This window comes from Gekko japonicus, unplaced genomic scaffold (assembly GCF_001447785.1).
Source record: "Gekko japonicus isolate JY-2015 unplaced genomic scaffold, Gekko_japonicus_V1.1 scaffold1023, whole genome shotgun sequence".
Taxonomy (NCBI): domain Eukaryota; kingdom Metazoa; phylum Chordata; class Lepidosauria; order Squamata; family Gekkonidae; genus Gekko; species Gekko japonicus.
In genome coordinates, this window is record NW_015163118.1 from 84,922 (window position 1) to 106,397 (window position 21,476).

Consider the following 21,476-nt stretch of genomic DNA (forward strand, 5'->3'; position numbering starts at 1 on the left):
TTAGTCATGCTGGCCACATGACCATGGAAATGTCTTCGGACAGCGCTGGCTCTTCGGCTTTGAAACAGAGATGAGCACCGCAACCCTAGAGTCAGACTCGACTGGCTTTCGAGCAAGGGAACCTATACCTATATAAAAGTATTAACCGAATCAGAAACAGGAAGTACCATTCCAAATTATTGAGTCACAGTGACCCAGCCACACAGAGCAAGCAACATTAACATTGTTGGATGGAAATACAGAGAAAAGAGTAACTGATGCATGTGATTCCAGACATATGGTTTATGTCTCATATCACCTAACTGCGAGAATATAAGAAATGTGTAGAAAACATAGCTGCTCCTCAGGAATGAACACATGTGGACTGAAATAGTAATTCAAACGTGTAATATTGAGCTCCATGACACCCCTGGAAGCCAAGCTGTGCAAGTACAGCTGCAGTGCTATCCACGTCTACCTTGGAGCAAGCCCTACTGAGTTCTATGTCATTTGCGTCTAAATAAATATACCTATGATTGCACTTCAGCAAGCTTGCAATCTACCCACTGCCCCCCCCCCCTTCTCCAGGTGACTACCCCAGCTCCGACGCTGCAAGAACACCAGGAGGGGCCATAAAGTAACGTAAGCCTCGGAAACGCCGCGTCAGCCAGGTAGCCCCGCCCCCTGTGGGCGGGGCCTACGGGTTGGGGCGGCAGGGGGTGTGGCTGAAAGGCACTGGGGTTCAGGGTCTGCTGCCGGTGTGCCTGGCGGCTGTCATTCTATCGGGGTCCTTGTGCTTCCAGTACGGCCGGGACAATGGCAGGAACCGGACTGGCGTCCGAGGCGCTGGAGTTGGAGAAGCTGCGCATGGCCGGCGCCGGCCTGGCTCTAGCGGTGCTCACCAGCGGCGGGGATGCCCAAGGTCAGTCGAGGAACAGGGCAAGGCTCGCTATCCTTCGCCGCCTCCCCCGCCCCTCCAGGCGATGGGCGCGAGCCCGTGCTCAAGGCGCAGGTGGCGTCACGTGCTGCCAAGTCGAACGTGCGGCGGGACACGACTGAGAGGCAGGGCGGCTAGAGAGCGGGCTAGGCCTGAGCAATAGAACTCTGGCTGGCGAGGGGTCTCGGTGGTACTGTGGGGGTGGGAAAGGGAAGGCTTGTTTAATCGACGTCAGAGAAATGGATGGCGGTTTGAACGCTCCAAGCCCGCCCTTGGGGAGCTGTCCCCGCAGACGCGCTTTTCCTCTTCCTTTTCTCGAAGAATTGGGAGAGGCGGAATTTAGAGCGAGTCCCAAATCACCAGAAGTTGTTTCTGGGAGTGACGTTTTGGTGAGAGTGACTCCCAAATGTCACAAATTAATGAGCACTTTTTGAACTTTTCAGAACTCTTAATCTGGTTTAGCAGCCAATGGCAAAAAAGGGGGGAGGGGAGTGCTGTTGGGCATGGTGGAAAGGCTTCAGGGTCTGACTGCTTGCATCTGAGGCTGGAGTGCACGCACCTGTTTGGACAGGGGACAGAACTCTGAGCCAGTGGCAGGTTTAGCCCCAGAGCCTAGTTTTCATATTCAGCTTCAGAGTATGTGAAGCAATCATCAAGGGCTTTTCAGCATGTGCAGAATGGAGTCCTCCTCTCCATGGAGTAGATGCATGCAATCCCCACACTCTCGATTATAATCCATATAATCTATATAGATTATAGACAATCTCGATTATGCTTTTGATATGCCATTCCTCCAAGGAGCACAGGGCAAACTGTGATTGTTGCCTCCTCTATTTCATCCTCACAACAACCCTGTAACTCTGTAAATTAGATTGAATGGCTGGTCCACAGTTACCCAGTGTGTTTCATGGCTGAGTGAGCATTTAAACCCACATCCCCTCAGTCCTTATGCAGCACTGTAACCCCTACACCACATGTCTCAGAGCAGTGAACAGGGGCTCTCCTGTTATCAGTGAAGTACAATGTTAACAGTACAATCTTATGCATGCTTATAAACATGTCTAAGATTGGCTTATTAGCACAATCAGTAAACTGGGTAGTTTCTGAGTGAACCAGTTAGGTTCACTTGCCAGCTGTCCTCATGCCAGCAGCTTTCTCTCTCAGTTTCACTGCACACCCTTGCCTGAATTTGCAAAATGGAGGTAATACTGATATACCTTATAGAATGGTGATTAGGACTGCTGAGTGAATATATATGAAGTTAGTTAAACAAATGATACCATTCTACCTAGAATTGCACCCTTCTGAGTCTATTTACTTCAAAGGACATTTAAGATGGCACTGTAAGAAAATATAAATTGCCAGTATGGGGGAGGGGGGCTATTCATTACATGTGGAGTCATTGGTTCCAAAACATTCAATAGACTAGATCATGTTGGCAATGCTAATTTCCATAGTTCCTATCCATTTCATGATTAGGCTTAGTCTGTGAAAATCATTGGTCACCACAACTCTTCAAGCTAACTTTGGTAAATATATTGCCGTCTATTAACTAATAATGGAGTCTGTCTTTGAAATAGCTCCAACCATGAAGTGACCCAAATATGTCAGTATGTATTCAAGGCCCTCTGATTTGTACTGTACATATGTCCCTAGAGGTCTGGTTTGCCGATTCTGTGATTCCTGTCTATATTCCCACAGCAGTTTAGAAAGGCTCTTGACTTGTACACCTGTGATTCGTTGACCAAAATGTTTCCTATGTAATTGTACTTGTGGTTAACGTCTGTTCTGGTGCACTGGGGCTTATTTTTCTGTGGACTGTTGCATCTGTGTAGAGAGCAGCTGTGTGGATGCTGCATCAATTTTTTTTTCCTTCTGTAAATCAAGGTCACATGTATATTAAATTGGATAGTCTGGCTGGGATCATCATAGAACTTTCCTAGGAATAGGTATACAGTTATTTTTGCCACATCAAAGTGTTTAAGCCCTTTAGGGAAGCAAGCTGCTTTTTAAAACTGCAAAGCTGTGGGACATTAATAGCTTTTCTCTATTGTAGTCAATCACAGCATTTTTCCATTTTTTGGTTATGATTAAATCTTAAAATCATTTTAGAATACGTTATGGCACACAAAGAAAAATCAAAGCTTGTGCTAGTTCTTAGTTATGTGTAAGAGAAACGTCTAATTATATATTCTGTCCCTTGTAATTTTACCTTTGTGTTCCTAGACATTTCAGCAATAAGACTCTTAAAATTTATGTCTGTATATAGAAACATATCATATTCCAGAGTAAACGCTGAGTCAGTTTAGTTTTCACTTCGTAAAAAGTTCATCTTAAGAAAGAGGTGGAGCCTGAGAATAAAGTAGGAATGTTTTTTTAAAAAAAAAAAAAAAGAAAGAAAATTTTCTGGATGTTGGGCTGGTGAAATAACTTTTTACCCTTACACAGTTTTCTCTTTGCTCTACTTTTTTGTCTTTGTTGTCATCTGTAGTGAAGTAATCTGTTCAATTTCATCTGAAAAAAATGTTATAGCAGATCTTGTCTGTGAAATACCATATATTTATAGCACCACTGTATAAATAACCCACATTCCTTGTTGGGTGCCTTTGAACCCATTATTAAACCACTTCCCTCTTTCACTGGTAAGAATACATGTTGCAAATACTTGCAACTATTTGACTTTGCCAGCAATCAGTTGGCAAAGATTTTTGCCCTTTAATCTGACTAATTACTCCCCTGTCTTTGCATGGTTTGATTCTAATCTTTAACATTGGTACTGCCCATGCTCTGCATATAATATAAAAATGGGCCAAGGTTCAGTTCTGCAGGATTTTAAGTGGAAATGAATAAAGGTAGTAGCTTCAGTGGAACACTTCTAACTTAAAGCAATCAAGGTTGTGTTCTGTACAGTGTAGAAGAGGTAAATACATTCCTCTTGTGGTTTTGAGGCATACATGTAGATCTGGGTGTTCACTCTGGGATTGTGACAGATTATTGTGGAGGTAAATGTGCAGCAAATTACTTTCCTGAAGTAACTTCCATGCAGACCTGCTTATTAATGTAGGTAAACCCTCACTGCAAACTTGCCCTTAGGGAACTGCCCATACTTTCCCTCAAAGGGCAAGGAATGTAGCATGACAGCTAGAGTTGTGAGAATTATCTTATGGCTTTTCTTAGATTAGGCAGCTGTGCCTTTGACAGGATTTTGGGTGTTCCTGGGAAGGCTTCTTTCATGTGCTTCCATAACTCGGATGACCTTTCCCTGTTCCCCCCCATCTTTGTTTTTCTGAACTAAAAAGCCCTCAAAGTTTTACCCTTTCCTCGTTGAGAAAATGTGCCAATGCTTCCTTCATTTTGGTTGCCTTTTCCAGTGCTGCCATATCTTTTTCGAGATACATGAACTACAACTATATAGATACAGCCACACCACAAATTTATAGAAAGGCATCGTATACTGGCTTCTTAATCATTTCTAGTGTGGAATTTGCTTTTTTCACTACCACTGCATTGTGAATTGAACTTTTCATTGAGCTATCCACCATGACTCTTTCTTAAATAGTAATAATCAGTTCAGTGTATATGTAAAGGGATTGGTTGTCCTGGTATGTATCACTTTTTGCTCACTTACATTGACTCTAATTTGCCATTTAGTTTCCCATTTATCATCCAATCTGGAGAGAGTATTTTGGAACTCTTCACAGTCTGGTTATTTTTTCTATGGTTATTTTTAATTTATATCCTGTTTTTCTCTCTGATCAGGGATCAAAAGTGGCTTTTTGTATTGTTTTCCCCTCCTCTACTTAATCCTTATACCAATAACGTTATGAAGGTAGGTTAGGCTGAGAGGTCGTGATGGGGCCAAAGTCACCTGGTGGAATCTCATGGCTGAGCAAGAGATTCAGACCTCGTTGCCCCAGGCCCTCGTCTGACACTCTAACCACTATGCCCTCTGTTTGCTTGGTTTTTCACCATTCTGAATAATTCATTGTCATCTGCAAATCTAGGCATCTCATTGCAGATTCCTCACTAAAGATGGTTGTATATATAATAAATATCACCAATCCCCAGGGCTTTCCATTGTGAAAACTGTTTTTGGCACTAGCCTCTTTTTTCTGCTCTTTAACTAGTTATTTAGCCATATGATGACTCATTTCTTCTCTCCTATGGCTGCTAAGTTAATTCAAGAGCCTTTGGTGAAGGACTTTGTCAAAACAAACTAATCTTTGAAGTCACCAAACTGATTGGGAAGCAAATGATTGGCATATATGTCCAATTTGTTGCCACTATGGCACTTTTTCCCTGTATGTCTGTTTAGACTGTTGCTTGGCCATATCGTGCAGGAAGAAAAAAACTCTCAAGGGCAGGTTTATGTCAACAAAAAGTATTGGTCATTGCTTTCTCCCATAGTCATAGGTGTTAGTTACTTGAGCTTAGCATAAATGGGCAATTCTACCCTATTTGCAGGTGTATTTATATATAATCTAGGTACCAGACAGTGCAGTCTTAAGCAGAGTGACACCCTTTGAAGTAATGCAGCTCTGTTTAGGATTGCACTGTTGATTTCTAGTGGGATATGAATTTGTGCTTGCATTGCCTTCCTGAATCAGAAGCCTAAGGTACCCATGTTTCTTGCTATTGCCTGTTAATATGGGGCCCCATATCAAAGAGTCAAGGCACTGAACTGCAGAATGGGAATTATTTACTTCTCTGGGGTTTCGTACTCAGCAATAAAATTAAACCACAAACTGGCCATTTCCCCTCATCCAGATTAGTTTATGCAAAGTATGTAAACATTAAATTCAGGTGAATGCAGAAATTCGTACAAGGACTGTATGCTGGAAAAGTTTAGGGTATTTATTGAATTCAAATAGGTTTGATTATCCCAAGAATATGTGTATAAACAGAAGACTTGAAAATGAATTAGTACAGCAGAGTATAGGAAGAAAATAAAGTTCTTTCAGTTCAGTTACCCAGGGTGAGTAATTGTGATTCTTATCAAGAAGCGCTATTTGATCCTTCATATGGGGAGGGACAGGCCTTACTCCTGATGATAATAGTATCCCAGTATGCCTTTGCTTCTATATTAGCTTGTTCTCCAGGACTGATATCATTTGTCCATTCAGTTGTTAAGCAGAATATGGAGTTGTTTTTTGCTGCAAAATATTTGAAGTCTAGTGGCTTGTGGCAATTTTTCTGATTTTTAATGAAACTGCAACACCCGCCTGCCAGGATGAATTGGCAAAGCACAATCCATGTCAAAGAACAGTAAGGCAGTTTGTGAAACCCTGCTTCCCTTCAACTCATCCCCACCCCACTCCCATGAACAGTTTTGAACTAACATGAATAAAATTATTATGCACAACCATGTAGTGCCAGACATGCATTTAGAAAATTATTATTATTATTAAAAGTAAACACTCCTGCCCCTCCTGGGAACTGCAACAACAGCAAAAATATGTAGAAGGATTAAGAACTGGCTTGGACCTCCTCCAGAGTAAGACAGTTTCCTCTGTTCCTCCTTGATCTAGCATTAGTATCATTCTGACTATGATGTCGGCCTCAGTTGTTCACCCTTGGCCATGCTACCATGGGAACCCTGATCTTGCTTGCCTCTCTTCCCTCTGCTCACTCACTTGCTCATGCTCATTCTCCTCCTTGAGGCAGAAAAACAAACTCTGGCACCACTGTCAGCTTCTGGGAGAGGAGGTAGGGAGAAGGCAGTTTTGTGTGACACCTGGACTGATGAGAGAAGGGGAAGACGGCTGCTGTTCTTCTGTGCAGAGGAGCAGCAGCAGTGCATGGCTAGGAAAGGCATCAGAGAGGCTCATCAAAATCTCCACTAGAGTTTTTCTCCCTGGAATGAATTAATGAATTGTATTTAACTAAATGGCTGATTACCCTAAGGAGGGAGGAGGAGAGCTTACAAACTATCTTGTTTTGCTTGTAAGAACCTGCTGGTAAATTTCAGTCCCAAATAACTGACAGATAGGCTCTCTGAAGCTGCTTGATATTAACATGCCACAAACAGCTTGAAAGGATTGGTTAAGGGATGAATTACAGTACCACAGGTCTCCAGGAAGAAACAATTTAGTCTTGTTACACCTAATGACACTGAGATACTCAGAATCTAAATGTGTGGGGACAAGCATTGTGGGGTTTTAGTGGGGGGTAGAGCACTACAGGAAGTCTGGTGCAGCTCCACCACCATAATTCCACTTCTAAATTATTACGGAAAATTAACCATTCAGAATCAGAGAACTCTCATGTGAAAAGAGCCTCTGATAACTAAATAACTAATATAATTTGTGAAAACTATAAAAGAGCCACTCAGAGATGGAAACATTTGACCACAATCTAGCCTAATAAAATTCCCTAGCCTAATAAAATCCCCATCTTAACATGTATTTCTCTTTTCTTGAATTTGTGTGTTATACCTGGCCTCTCCCATCTTGGGCCCTTTCCTGAAGTAATCTATTTTGTATGAGCTGTCAATTGGGAGGAGTCATAGCTCAATGGTAGAGCGTCTGCTTTGCATTAAGATCTCAAATTCTGTTCCTGACAAGTCTAGTTAGGGATAGATCAGGTGGTGTGAAATACCTGTGCCTGAGAAGCTGGAGTAAAGCTACCAATGAGTGTAGACAACTCTCACTTTCATAGAACAGCAATCTGACTCAGTATATGACAGCTTCATGTGTTCATTTTGAATTAGACTTTCGCCAATTTACCTCAAGCATAAGATTACATAGTGCAGTAGGAAATTGGAAGATAGTCCCTGCTAGAATTGCAGACAACAATGAAAACATTCCCCCCCATGTAATCCTCACCCATACTGCCCCTCGCAGAAGCTCATCTCCTTTTATCATATACTACTTTCATCATTCTATGAAGGCAGTAACAACTAACAATATATGGGTTTTGCCTGTAAAACAAAGCATCTAATCAGTCAATGAAAAGATTACCTGGGCAGCTTATAAACATAATAACAAAGTCCTAGTGCAAAAAATATATTCCTGCAAGAGACATTAAAAACCCACAAAGAAGAAGCAAAACTCCTAAAATATCATCAACAGCAGCATATTACATAAATGTGGTAAGGCAGAATAAAACTATAAAAACCTTATATAAATCGTAAAAAAAAGGCCAGAGAAACTATTCCCCCACCAAACCAACTGAAAAGACTAGGGTGGCATTAAAAACACCATGCATTTTCAGGGAAGCAGCAAAATGGAAATGCCTGAGTAAACAGAAGTTTCTTTAAAAGATACCAAAAACTTTGATAAGAGGGTTTCCTAGACTTCTGATGCACATACAAGATTCAGAATGGGGGTTTGATTCACGGGTTTGTAGCATGACCATGGGATATTTATTTACTGTTTTTCATTTATAATATTTCTGTGTTGCTTCTCAACCAAAGTACGTAAGACAGGTCACAGTATAAAAATCACAAGATTTCATTGTGTATGTTGATGTTATTTGTTATATATGTTAAAATTTAGTAAAAATTTAAATACAAAAAAAATCACAAGAACAAAATCCTTATACAACCAAAAGTTACTGTAGCTGTCAAACCCTAAAACATCACAGATTTCAAAATTAGCAATAGGTAGCACTAACTAAAACAACAATAATTAATATAGCCCACAATTAAGGCTACTTAAATAAAAACCTGCTGCAGCCAATTAAACATAATTAACAACAACAGAAAATAAAAGTAGTTTTAATCAAAGACATTTTTAAAATGCCTTGGACTGGTGTGGAAACTTATATAACAATTCTACCAGACAGAGAGAAAAGAGGAGGCCATTCCAAAGCAGGGGTGGGGCAGCCACTGAAAAGGCTCTGACCTTTGTGGCTACCCATCTGAACTTAGAAGGTGGCAGAAAGACAACACAGTATGGTCCTCTAAATGCCCAGGTTCTCCTAGGCCAGGGGTGTCAAACATGCAGCCCAGGGGCCGGATCAGCCCCCCCCCCAGGGCTTCTATCAGGCCCGCAGTGAAACTGGCTGTCTTCTGCTTCTTCTTCCAGTTCTGCTGCTGCTGTGTCATCGTTGGTTTGCAGCTTACAGATAACAGCATACTCAAGATTGTAACAGCACAGACATTTTGATGCAGTAATTCAGAGCAAGAGGTGTCAGTTATCAGACACTTTTAAGTAAACAAAATACTGCAAGAGTGCTAACATTTTAAGCATGTTTTTATTTTAAGTAAAATAAAACAACTTTGTGTCCTTTATAAAGTTTATATCTCCACTACCTGACATTACATGTCATTTTATAACACACATGGCCTGGCCCAACAAGGTCTCATTTATGACAGATCCGGCCCTCATAACAAATGAGTTTGACACCCCTGCCCTAGGCCATATGAGGCTTTATTGATCAAAGCCAGCCATGGGACTGGAAGTGAACAGGCAATGAGTGAAGGTCTTTCAGCACTGGGATGATGTGCTGCCTGCAGTTTTCCCTGGCTAGCTTTCTTGCTGCTGAATTCTAGACTAATTGAAACTTCCAGACTGTGTCTTCAAGGGTAGCACCACATATAGAGCATTTCAGTAATATACACATTCTGCAACAAACTCTTATCCCTGTGGATACTTTGCACCCTGGAAAAAACTTGTAGAAGTGAAGGGGGAATGGCGGAGCAGAATTTTGGCAGTGAAAAAGATGCAGCCTAAGAAAAAAGGACAGCACAATGACAGCTATACAGATGGCTCTAAATGGCCAGCTGCTATTGCTGCCTCTGATCACTTTATGTCATCACATGCATGCTTAATCCCAGACATTTAAAACCCATTTAAAAGCAATGAAATTTTTAAAACAGATGGAAGTTGCACTGATCTGCTTTCTGCAAGTGCAGCCTGATGTACATTCCTACTGCATGAATCCTTGGAAGGTCCTGCACAAAGGGCAGAGCAGAGCTATAGAATTCAGTAGTGACCCTGTTGTTTTCTAGTTTTGGAAGCTCACGCTGTCTCACTTCCCTCTACAGTGGTTCTGACTTCTGACACCTCTGTATTTTTTTACATGATTTCATGATGCCAGGGTAAATGACAGCATCCCGCCATTAACTGATTTTTGACATTTTCTTTGATCTTCCTTTTTGGTGTCAATTTCAACAATATAACAAGAGAGCTTGTGCAAGATATGTCTCGGTATGGAGAATTAGGTAACTAGGAATTGTGCACATGTTAGCCTCAATCCAGACATGGCTCACGAGCCAAGAAATTACTGTCTGAGAGCAGTTCTGTATGAAGATCCTACAGGAGGTAGGCATACACATCAGAGACAGGTAGCCATTTGCATCTGTGCATGGAAAGAAGTATCCATTCATTGCTGTCAGGATGTACAATTCAAATAACATATAATGTCCTTAAGGGACCTTGAAATTAATGGAGAACTATGTACCAAAGTACCATTTAATAGATCTCAGGCATCCCACTCAACCATGTCTCCTTTGTCTGCAGTCCAACACGCACTTAGACATGCACTGATTTCACTGGAATTCAAATTCCATTGAAATTGTGCTCTAGATTGCAGTCAGAGACCAAGATCTCTTGGAATCCTCTCAGACACTGTATTTTGGAAACTCCCTCTAAAAGTATCACTACATAAAGGGGTTTTTGTAGATTTTGTACAGATACCAACTAGCTGCTGACAGCCATATGGTCAGCTGACTATTTACGTTCTAGAAATGAGAGGATTCTAGCCATTGAAAAAAGTGAACACTGGCAAATGCTGGATAGCTTATTCTCATTGTGTTATCTTTTTAAAGTTCTGACAAAGATTTGGGATCAATGTGAAACCAGTTGTGGTAGGTAGAAGAAGAGGAAGGGATTAAACTGAAGATATTAAAGGTTAAACAAGAGATCATTCTTAACCTGACACCTAAGCAGATGTATGCTTTGATATCAGCTTCAATTTTATTTATTTATTCATTAGATTTACTAGGCTGCCCTTCCCTAGAAGCAGGGCTCATGGCGGCTTACAAAATAATGTACACATCTCAATTTAAATCTAAGTTAAAATAACCCAATAATTACCAATAAACAAAAACAGCATAAGACAGTATATGAGATGGCAGAAGGAATTCCAGCTCCCCAGCCTCCCTGGGGGGAGGGGTTATGAGAGATGGGGAATTATGTAAGAGTGCCAAGGACACTCCGTCGCTGTCCTCAGTCGAAGGCCCGGCAGAACATCTCTGCCTTGCGTGCCCTGTGAAATGGTAACAACTCCCACAGGGTATGGATGTCTTCCGGCAGAGTGCTCCACCACGTGGAGGCCAGGGCCAAAAAAGTCAGGTTGAGGACAGCCTGACTTCTCTCGGGCCAGGGACCACCAGGAAGTTGTTATTTTCTGAGCGTAGTGCATATTGGGAGAGGCATACTGGGAGAGGAGGTCCCAAAGATATGTAGCTTCCTGACCACTTGTCAGCTAGCTGCCATAGTCATTCCGGTTCCTGTGTAGTTCCCTTCACCCCTCCCTCTCATTCCTTGTTTGCTTGAGTATGTTATGTAGTCCGCGGAACTTGCCAAGGTCGTGCAGCTGGGTGTAGGGGGAGAGCTTTGCCTAGAATGTTTTGGGTATCTTGCATGTGAACTGAACCTGTGTTGACATTTCAGAACGGTTGCGTTCCCATGCAATGGGCGCGAACTGTATGGTCTATTCCCGCCAGCGGGAATTGGACCCATTGGTCCTTCCCTGGTTCAAATGTCTTTATTATGCCTTCCCTGGTTACCTGTAGTTATTCCTAACAATGTCCTGTTCTGGTTAAACCAACGCTTTGAAATAAACCTTACTTGCTTTGCAACGTGGAGTTGTTTTTAATGCTTGGGATCCAACATTTTGTTAGGAATAACTACAGGTAACCAGGGAAGGCATAATAAAGACATTTGAACCAGGGAAGGACCAATGGGTCCAATTCCCGCTGGCGGGAATAGACCATACAGTTCGCGCCCAATGCATGGGAACGCAACCGTTTTGAAATGTCAACACAGGTTCAGTTCACATGCAAGATACCAAAACATTCTAGGCAAAGTTCTCCCCCTACACCCAGCTGCACGACCTTGGCAAGTTCCGCGGACTACATAACATACTCAAGCAAACAAGGAATGAGAGGGAGGGGTGAAGGGAACTACACAGGAACCGGAATGACTATGGCAGCTAGCTGACATACTGCCCCCTCGATTCCACATCTTAACCTCCACCTCCCGGTTAGCCCGGGAGATTTTCCGGGAGACCTCCCGGTTTGCCCGGGAACCGTCTGTGGAACTCTTGGATCAGGTAAGGGGCCCGAATATCCCCTACTTCCACCCATTCGCGGTGCTGGGGTCCGAAGTCCACCCACTGGATGAGATACCAAAGTTTACCGCGACCAAGTCCTTTTCCGGAAGAAGAAAGATGGGGGGCTGCGTTTATGCACTGACTACAGGGGATTAAATGCAGTCTCTACTACTAACGCGTACCCCCTCCCTTTAATCAAGGACTTGGTCGCGGAGGCCACCAAGGGGAAAATCTTTTCTAAGCTTGATCTCAGAGATGCGTACTTTCGAGTCCGTATCAATGAGAGGGAGGGGTGAAGGGAACTACACAGGAACCGGAATGACTATGGCAGCTAGCTGACATCACTAAAGGCCTTAAAGGTCAAAACCAGAACCTTGAACCTGATCCGGTGCTCCACTGGAAGCCAATGTAGCTTCCTTTCCTCAGGAGAGGTGGTTTTGGTAGAGGTGAGTGTCTCCGTTTTCTAGGGAATGTTGTCCAGCTCACATCTCTGTCAGACATGGGACACAAGTGGCCAAGCTTCTTTTTGTGATAATTTGGCATTTATCCAGAGAGCTGACTGCCAGCTATATACCGTGTTTCTCCGAAAAGAAGACACTGTCTTATATTTATTTTTTCTCAAGAAGACACACTAGGGCTTATACCACAAATGCATAGAAATCCTGCTAGGGCTTATTTTTTGTATATATATACATACATACATACATACAGAAGTGTCCAGAGGTAGCCCCAGCACCCCTATCCTTACAAAGGTGAAGGGTCCATACACACACACACACACACATGTTTCTCCGAAAAGAAGACACTGTCTTATATTTATTTTTTCTCAAGAAGACACACTAGGGCTTATACCACAAATGCATAGAAATCCTGCTAGGGCTTATTTTTTGTATATATATATACACATACATACATACAGAAGTGTCCAGGGGTAGCCCCAGCACCCCTATCCTTAAAAAGGTGAAGGGTCCAGCTGGAGGAGCCCACCTGGCAGTGGCCTGCATACCTCAGAATTCAGCCCTGCCCCACCAGCCAATGCTGCAGGGCAGTCCACACTCCATGTGGTAGGCCTATCAAAGCCAGGTCTGCCCAAGATGCCAACAGCACACCTGACCCAGGAGGGCTGGGTGAAGGAGGAACAGACCAAGTGGGATGACCCTGAGTCCTGGGGTGCCAGCATCAACTGGCTGGTGGGAGGCAGGGCAGCCATTTAAAGGGGGTGGAAAGTGAGGCCAGCTCAGTCACAAGAAAAGGAAGGGGCAAGCCGATCCCAAGGAGTCTCCCTCAAGGGCCAGGGACTCAGGCCTCGAAGACATGCTAGCTTTCTTGTCAGCTAATTGGCTACATGGGAGGGCAGTAGAGGAAGAGGAAAACCTAGGCTGCTGTTAGCCCCTTTCTCTTTCCAGTATGTGGCTTGTCACTCACCCAAGGAGGCTCTGGAGGGTGGGTTGGCCATGCCTGACACTGGATGCTCACAGTACAAATAAAAGTGGTGCAGGGAAAAGGACAGAAAAGAAGCTGGCTGCTGGCATTCTGGCTCAGTCCAGGGCAAGGAAGCTCTGATCCATTAATTTTCTTGAATTTGTGGGACCCTGAGATGGACACAAACAACTAAATGTACCAAGATAAAGAAATGTTTTGCCAAACTCTTGTCATATTGTTTTTCTAAGGAAGAAGGAGGCCTGTTGGGAGAAATGTCAATTTAAGTTTCCTGGCTTCCAATAAGTCTTCTGTTGTCATACCTACAGAGGGGAAAAATAGCACTCAGAGTGGGAAAACAGTGCTGGAAGTTTCAGGTTTCTTTTTAGGGACAGGGAAATGACTTGTGAAACCAATTTTCATTGTTTCAGTATTGTGTCATGTGCCAATGTGGCAGAATGCGGCATGTGGTTTGCAGTCAAACAAGTACACATTTTAGGTTCTATTTCAGTTCAGTTAATATTTTCCTCCGTCTCTAGTTTGAATCCAACCTAATGTTTTAAGAAAAGATTGTTATAAGTTCAGCAGCTTTGAGCCATTTTGAGCCAACTCACCTGCATCTCATACAGCTGAACACACAACATGTGACCTGCCAAACTGAAAGGACCCCACCAACTAGCAACATATTGTATCCTGCCAGGTGCTTGAAGCACTCTATGTTTGCAGTCATAGGCAGGCTGCAGAGAAGGTTTTCTAAGTGGATGGTGGGCTGTGTTTGACTTGGCAGATAGAAGTTGAGCAAGTGTGGAGTGGTACAATAAATGCTTACAGTTGCAATGCATCTCATTTAAAGTTAACACAGTGATAAATATGGACCTTGGGAAAAGTTATTTAAATGTACTAATGCCACTTCCTTCAGAACTATCAACTGTTTTCCCCACAAAAGGACAAAATATTTTTTCCCCTACATTGGTCCCATTCACATGAGGGGATTCGGGCCGGGAGTGGGACAGTTCGGGGGCGGAGCAAACGGCTGTGATCACACCACAACATCTGGGAAGCATAGTGCTTCCGTCCCCGAACTGGCCCTTCCGCGCGAACCCCCGAGGTGGTTCATTGCAAAGGTGCGCTGCAAGCCGGGTGTCGGATCGCCGGCGCGTCCTTGCGCCGGCGCATCCCCGGCTCCTAGCCGAACTGCGCATGCTCCGACATGCGCAGTTCGGCAGGCTCCCCGTCAGGACTGTGTTTTCTCCCTGGCATCTGATCATGCCGGGGAGAAAAGGCGCCGCGGCCAGGGGATCCGTGGGATCCCGCTGTGGCGTTTCAACTTTGGCGCGGCTTTTAAAAGCCACGCTTTTAGCGGCTTTTCCCCTGCCGTGTGGCAGGGGCCTTTGACTTGCATAGAAATACTTGGGAAGGGTAGCTCATTTTTGGAAGTTTTTTCTTTCTTTTTTCTTGTCTTTTCCAGCAATAAGCAGTTCCTAAGTGAGCTGCTACTATGAGGAATATTGCCTTTGAACATGAGTTCATCAAATTTGGACCAAATGTTAATGAAATCTGAGGCGTTCCTCTGAGTCCCCGATGGGTGTTTTATTTCACATTCCATCTCAGCTGCAGCTTTTGGGGCACTGATGTTTTCTTTCTAATCCCAAGATCCCCAGAATTGGATAGGATGGAGGTATCCTATCCTGTTTTTGCAGCTGGCTCAGTAGAGGTTTAGGCCTTCAATTAAGTTACATATCTCAGGATCCAAACACCAGTACCGAGCATCATGTGTGGCTTGATTTTACTCAGCCCCATTTCCCAACATGTAATATAATTTTCCTGGGGTTTCATACTTATCCCCTTATGTTGTTTTCTTGTCTTAATTTCAGCACATAAGCCTTTCAAGGAGTTTTGATACTGCTAGCATTGTATGCCCCTTATACCGTACTTTGATCTATCTTTTTTTTCATCTAATTTTGGTTATAAGTCAGTGTGGTGGATAGGCTTGCCAAGTCCCCCCGGGGGACAGGGAAACCCCCGCCCGAGAGGCCCGTTACCCACCGCCGGCGGATCGGGCCCCGGGGGGAACCCCACCCCCAAAACACACGACATGCCTGGCGTCAGCATGTCACCCGGAAGTGACGCAATCACGTCGGGCACGTTGGGGGTGGGGCCACAATCATCCGAGGGAAAACTCTATGGACTCCTGGACCAGCACTGGAATCCCCCGCTCTTCATGAGGTGAGGACTTGGCAACCCTAGTGTTGGGGGGGGGGGATGTAAATCTAAAAAAAATTTACTAGAGAATATTTGTGCAGTGTCACTTTGTAAACAAAGATATACAACAGCAAAGCTAACTTCAGTTAGTAAAATTCAAGAGCTTTCCACCTGGTTGGGTTGGGCTATGACCACTGTTTACCTTCTGCTCCATCTTTCCAGGTATGAATGCTGCTGTCCGAGCTGTGACTCGCATGGGGCTATATGTTGGAGCGAAAGTGTTCCTGATCTATGAGGTTCAGTTTTCTTTTCCTCCTTTGAAATGCTCTTCTTCTTGGTACATTGATTTTTGTTATAATGTGGTCTTGAAAACTGTTGTATTCTTCCCGGGGAAGCTTTGAGAGTACTAAAACTTAAACTGGAGCATGTTGTTTACATGTAACCAGAGAAGGATGTCTCACTTTCCTGCTCCACTCACCAAGTGCGACAGCCCTGCCTACAACACCCCTAGTTAGATATCTGCATAAAATCGCATGTACATTAGCCATATCACAAGCTTGATTCCTGAATTTTGGGTGGTACATTGAAGGTGCAATGTGAGTTTACTCATGTTATGTTTTATGCACATATGCTCTATTCAGACCTTATGCCCATGCGAGGAATTTAATAGTGTTTCAGGTGGGTTGAGGTTACCAGGTGAGTGGGCAGAGAAGGTGCAGTCTCGTGTAGAGAAAGTATAGTCTGAACCAGGCCTTTGATGTGATGATAAAGCATCAGGCTGTTCTCCTGTAGGTCTTTACTTAGAAACTGCCATAATAGGGATGTATAACTGATTATCAGCATAGTACAGTAGTTAGAGTGTCAGACTAGGGTTTGGGAGACCCAGGTTTGAATCCCCACTTGGCCAAGGGTGCTTGCTGGGTGACCTTGGGCCAGTCCCTCCCTCTCAACCTAACCTCACAGGGTTGTTATGAGGATAAAATGGAGGAGAGGAGAATGATGTAAGCCACTTTGGACTCCAGTGGGGGAGAAAGGTGGGAAATAGAGGAAATAAATAAATGGCGGGGAAATCCACAATCTGGAATGCAGAATTTTGCAAATTCACTGGAAGCAGATTCAGTGTCATTGGACTTTTTTCTGACTGGAGGGAAGAGGGTAGAGAACAGCTTGGGAGCTCTGAGGAATAAATTCTAGAATGGATATGCGGGGGGTGGGGGGAATAAGGTATGCATATGGACCGAGTGGGCCATCTGGATCCTGGTGGTCATCTTTTAAACACTCCTCGCAGAAGACATTAGGTCTAGGAGCTGGATAGGAAGCCAAATACCACAAATCATAACCTAAATAGTCATGCAGTAAACTACTCCTGGCCTGTAACAGTTCAACCAATGACTGCATAAATCAGGAGAAATCCCAGATGAAGCAGCAGCAGCAGTTAGTTTGTTTGTTTTATACAGCCTAAAGCATGACATTATTAGCAGATGCTGCTGAGGTCTGTGAGGCAAGGCAGGGGGAGGGGATGGTGATAAAATCAGAGCCAAATTAGAACCATAGCAGGGATGTGTAACTGAGTATCAGCATAGTACATTAGAGTGTCATACTAGGATCTGGGGGACCCAGGTTTGAACCAGTCAGAAATGACACTTAAATGGGAACCTGTCTGCTATGCAAAAATGGTTGTAGTATAGGAGTGTCATATGCATTACAAGTGCCACTACTGAGTAAATAGTAACATTTCTAAAAAGTGTAACATCCATATAAGCATCCATAGCACAGTCCATTAGTAAATGATACTTTCATTGGAAAGTCCCAGGAGTGGCAGTGATGAGTTGAACAGATACTAGATCAGTAAAAATGCTTCTACTCTCCGAACTTTAGACTGTGAATCCACTGTAAATCCTGTTCTAATTGGAACTGTGGCCCTTCAGGCATCTCTAACAGAGGCAACATCTTTCAATAGAAGTTCTTCAGGTTCAGCTAATGGGTTATCACATTTCTGATCTGATCCATCTCCATAGTTTTCTTTGTTTCCCAGTACAACAAGACTTTCAAGAAATCTTGTTGTGGTATTGTAAAAGCTCCTCTTATCAACAGTAAACATCGAAAGCCACATTGTACAGGCATCATTATGATGTGCTGGTGTTTGTCTTTGTAATGTGTTTTCACAATATGGTTGTTTTTATATATCTGAAAACTTTCTGTTTTGTTTGATAAATCCAGAGAGAGGAGTTATTGGGAATACAGAAAGGAGAATATTTTAGGGACCACGTAGTTCACATTCAGTCTCCAAGGTTCAGTCCTTGGCAGCTCAGGTTAAAGGATTTCATGTAAGATACTGGGAACAACTTTACTCTGCTGGAGACCCTGGATAGCTGCTCCTCATCAAAGTAGACAGTTCTAAGTAAGATGGACCAGTGGTCTGACTCAGTGTAAGACAACTTTCTATATTCACAGAAGTTGTGTTTGATAGCCTGATATATATAAGGTAGAGCTGAAAAGTGGGCTTCTTGCTTTACTCACTTCCTGTTTCCTAACCCTCTTGCATTCATTAATTTTTCAGGTGGGGAGAAGCATTTTGAAGGGACCTCTGTAATATTTAGTGTGTGGGATATTATTTGTAACAGAACAAGCTTTCCTGGTGTGATGGGATTTTTTACCTTCCTGCCTTTTCTCTTTGCAGGGGTACGAAGGGCTGGTTGAAGGAGGAGAGAATATCAAACAGGCAAACTGGCTGAGTGTGTCCAACATCATTCAGTTGGTAAGGTTCGGATAATGGCTGTTCCCAAGTCCCTGTTGTTTCTGACAACAGACTTGTGCTTTCTCTCTAAGGCCACCTAAGCCTCCCAAGTTCTGGAGTGCAGAGCTTTAACTATCATAGGCCCCGGTCACACGGGCAGGAAACTGCAGGGGAGAAGCGTGGCTGTTTGCCCTGGGGCAAACTACTGCGCAGTTACGCGATCAGACCTCCTGTGGAGGTCCTGTGGAGGTACCGTGGAGGTTCCATGGCAAGGGAGAGGTGCCGATCACAGGACAAGGCGGCGCGCAACGAAGAAGCGTGCGCCGCGGCAAACTGGTTTTTTTGTGTGTGTACATGACAAATGCGCATGCTCCGTTGGGTGCGCGTGCGCATCCACAGAGACTTGGACAACAAAAAAACACCTTATTTGCAAGGGGACATGGGCGGGCGCCGGATGCCACCGGAAACGCGATCAGACGCCCGCCCTTGCCTCGCAGTTTCCGGAAACTAGTACCTCCGAGGTACTAGTTTTTTGCCACGCAGTTTCGGCTGGAAGCCTCGGTTGAGCCACGGGAGTGCTACGCTTCCCAGATGTGCTGGTGAGATCGCGCCTGTAAACTCCGCCTGTTTTCCGTCTCACTTGTGTGGCTTCTGTTCCGTGTGACCGCAGCCTTAATTAGTTTAGTGGTTTGGATTTGAAAGGGGTTTTTGATTTTGGGTGATGAATTGTTATTTTTAATGACATATGCCATTGTCTTTCAAGATTCCGTTTTCTCCTATAATGGTAGAAGCCCCTGATTGGTCACCAGTACAGGGATGGGATTTTATTATTTACATTGTGGATAGTTCGTCTTTCTCACTGAGAATCAAGGTGGATACACTCAACAGGATGGGACATCCAATAAACAGTGCAATGGCATCTGAATTGCAGAAATCTGAGACCGAGGAGAAATCTGAAACAGCCAAAACAAAGCATGAGTGTTAACATGACACATTAACCAACACAGAGATCACATACAGCAAAAGATGGTAGTCTGCAGCCTCTATCCCTTTACCAAAGAATCTTCCAAACCAGTTTGTTTCAGCACTGCCCTGTTCCCTGTGTGTAAATGTCATCCTTAATAATTCAGTTTGGCGCGTGCCAGTAGAGTCTATGGATTGCTGTAGAATGCTGCATTTAGGCTTGGTCTACACGTGTAGCAAAATGGGGTGGTAGAATCCTGGGATGGTAAAGTAGATAAAAGGAGCTGTTCTCCACTGAATCAAACGTCTTAACCACCTTGCCCAATCCTGTCCATCCCGACTGGCAGAGGACTGACAGTGGTCCAGTATCTCAGGCAGAGGACTCTTCCAGCTCTGCTACCTGAAGTGGTTCAACAGGAGAATGTTTTACATGAAAAACATACGTTGTATCTGCACTATGGCTCCAGTTGTGAGAGGAACATATTGGATGGGATACTTAGAACTGGATATACTGGTGAAAACTTATGCTGTCTTCTTAGGGGTTGATACTCCAATAGGAGAAAAGAGTCCAGATCAGTTGCTTTAGGATTCTTTCATGCTTTGTTAGATTCAAGCCCAGTAGCACCTTAGAGACCAACAAGTTTTTCGGGGTATAAAATTTCAAGAGTCAAAGCTGCCTTTTGTCATATGTCAAAGCTTTGACTCTTGAAAGCTTCTACCCCAGAAGTCTTGCTGGTGTCCAGGGTGCTAATGGTCTATCTCTTCTACTCCAATCCAAAACTGCTTCCCTCTGAAACTGTTTCCATGCTTTGTTACACATCTCAATCCAAATCCAGTATATTGGGTGTAATATATCTCTTCTGTTTGCCCATTTATAGTAATACTGCCTAGAAACCCTCCCAAAACACTCTCTTTGGTTTGTCCTGACTCTCCGGCATGTTTAACTTTCTCCTCCCCTCATATTTATGCTCTCAGTTCTCTGTTTCAGGGAAAGCCAGAGAGTGGCCTTGGGCTCCTACCCCTCCTCCTCTGATGCTTTATTCACAGCCCACAAACTGAGACGCCTACTCCCACCAGTCCTACGCAGTGCTGCACCCTTCTTAACCAATTGGCAGCAACGAATTTAGAAGGATGTACCTCTGTTTAGGATTGCCCTGATAATGGGGGCTATGAATGGGGTAAAAGCAGTCATCTCATTTAGCAGCCGCTCTCAAACTCCCCACTGCTGCAGGGTGCCATTGCCTTTAATCCGCAAAGTGCCAGAATGAGGACAGGAAAGAGGCAATCTGTTTATCTATGTGAAGCCAAATCTGAATGAGGCAATACTGCTTGCCCTCACTGTAGCATGTTTTGGGTTTTTTAAAAAATGAAACAATCATTTCAAAAGGGAGGACTCCTTAAAGTCTCTTTATAACATGTGCTCTGTCTTCCTCCCCACCAGCATGAATGTTTAAACAAGGCAAATTCATACCAGCTGTCTTCCCACCCACCCTTTCTTGAGGGTAACATGAGTCAGTGTCACTACTGTAGTGTCATTGTCTTTTTCAATTCCTAGTCTCCTGTAAGATCTGACTAACAGGAGGGTCTTGTATCCTTGCTAAGCATTGTGGATTGGCTCCAAGTCTCTTTGACTGACTACAGCTGCACAAATTGTGGCCACAATTACTATGGCTGCAATCCGTCAGAGGTAATGATAGTTTGTGCACTGTTCAAACTGGAGTCACCCCATCGGTAGATCTCATTGTGGGGAAACATGCCTGAATTCAGTTTATTCCATCCAGTCTATTCACAAGCATCTTTGTGTTTCCCCCCTCCTTCGTAGAGCCTTGCCCAGTTTGACTGCTGTGCCTCCTTTCCCTCAGGTAACAGTCTGGTGCTGCATGGCCCAGTAGAAGCGCCCATTCCTGCCTCTGTCCCCTCTTGTCTGTGTGCTGTTGTTGGACAGAGATGAGCTTGAAC

The 21,476-nt window shown here is 43.8% G+C and overlaps 1 protein-coding gene across 1 annotated transcript in view; it reads left to right on the top strand.

Moving 5' to 3' along the window:
- The first annotated feature begins 736 nt into the window (after positions 1 to 736).
- PFKL (phosphofructokinase, liver) overlaps positions 737 to 21,476 on the top strand; it is a 45,535-nt gene continuing 24,795 nt past the window's right edge. Inside the window, exons 1-3 of the mRNA XM_015406867.1 lie at positions 737 to 901; positions 16,040 to 16,113; positions 18,498 to 18,575. Of these exons, the coding sequence (XP_015262353.1) occupies positions 796 to 901; positions 16,040 to 16,113; positions 18,498 to 18,575 (258 nt within the window). The 5' untranslated portion in view covers positions 737 to 795. The remainder of the gene's footprint in view (positions 902 to 16,039; positions 16,114 to 18,497; positions 18,576 to 21,476) is intronic.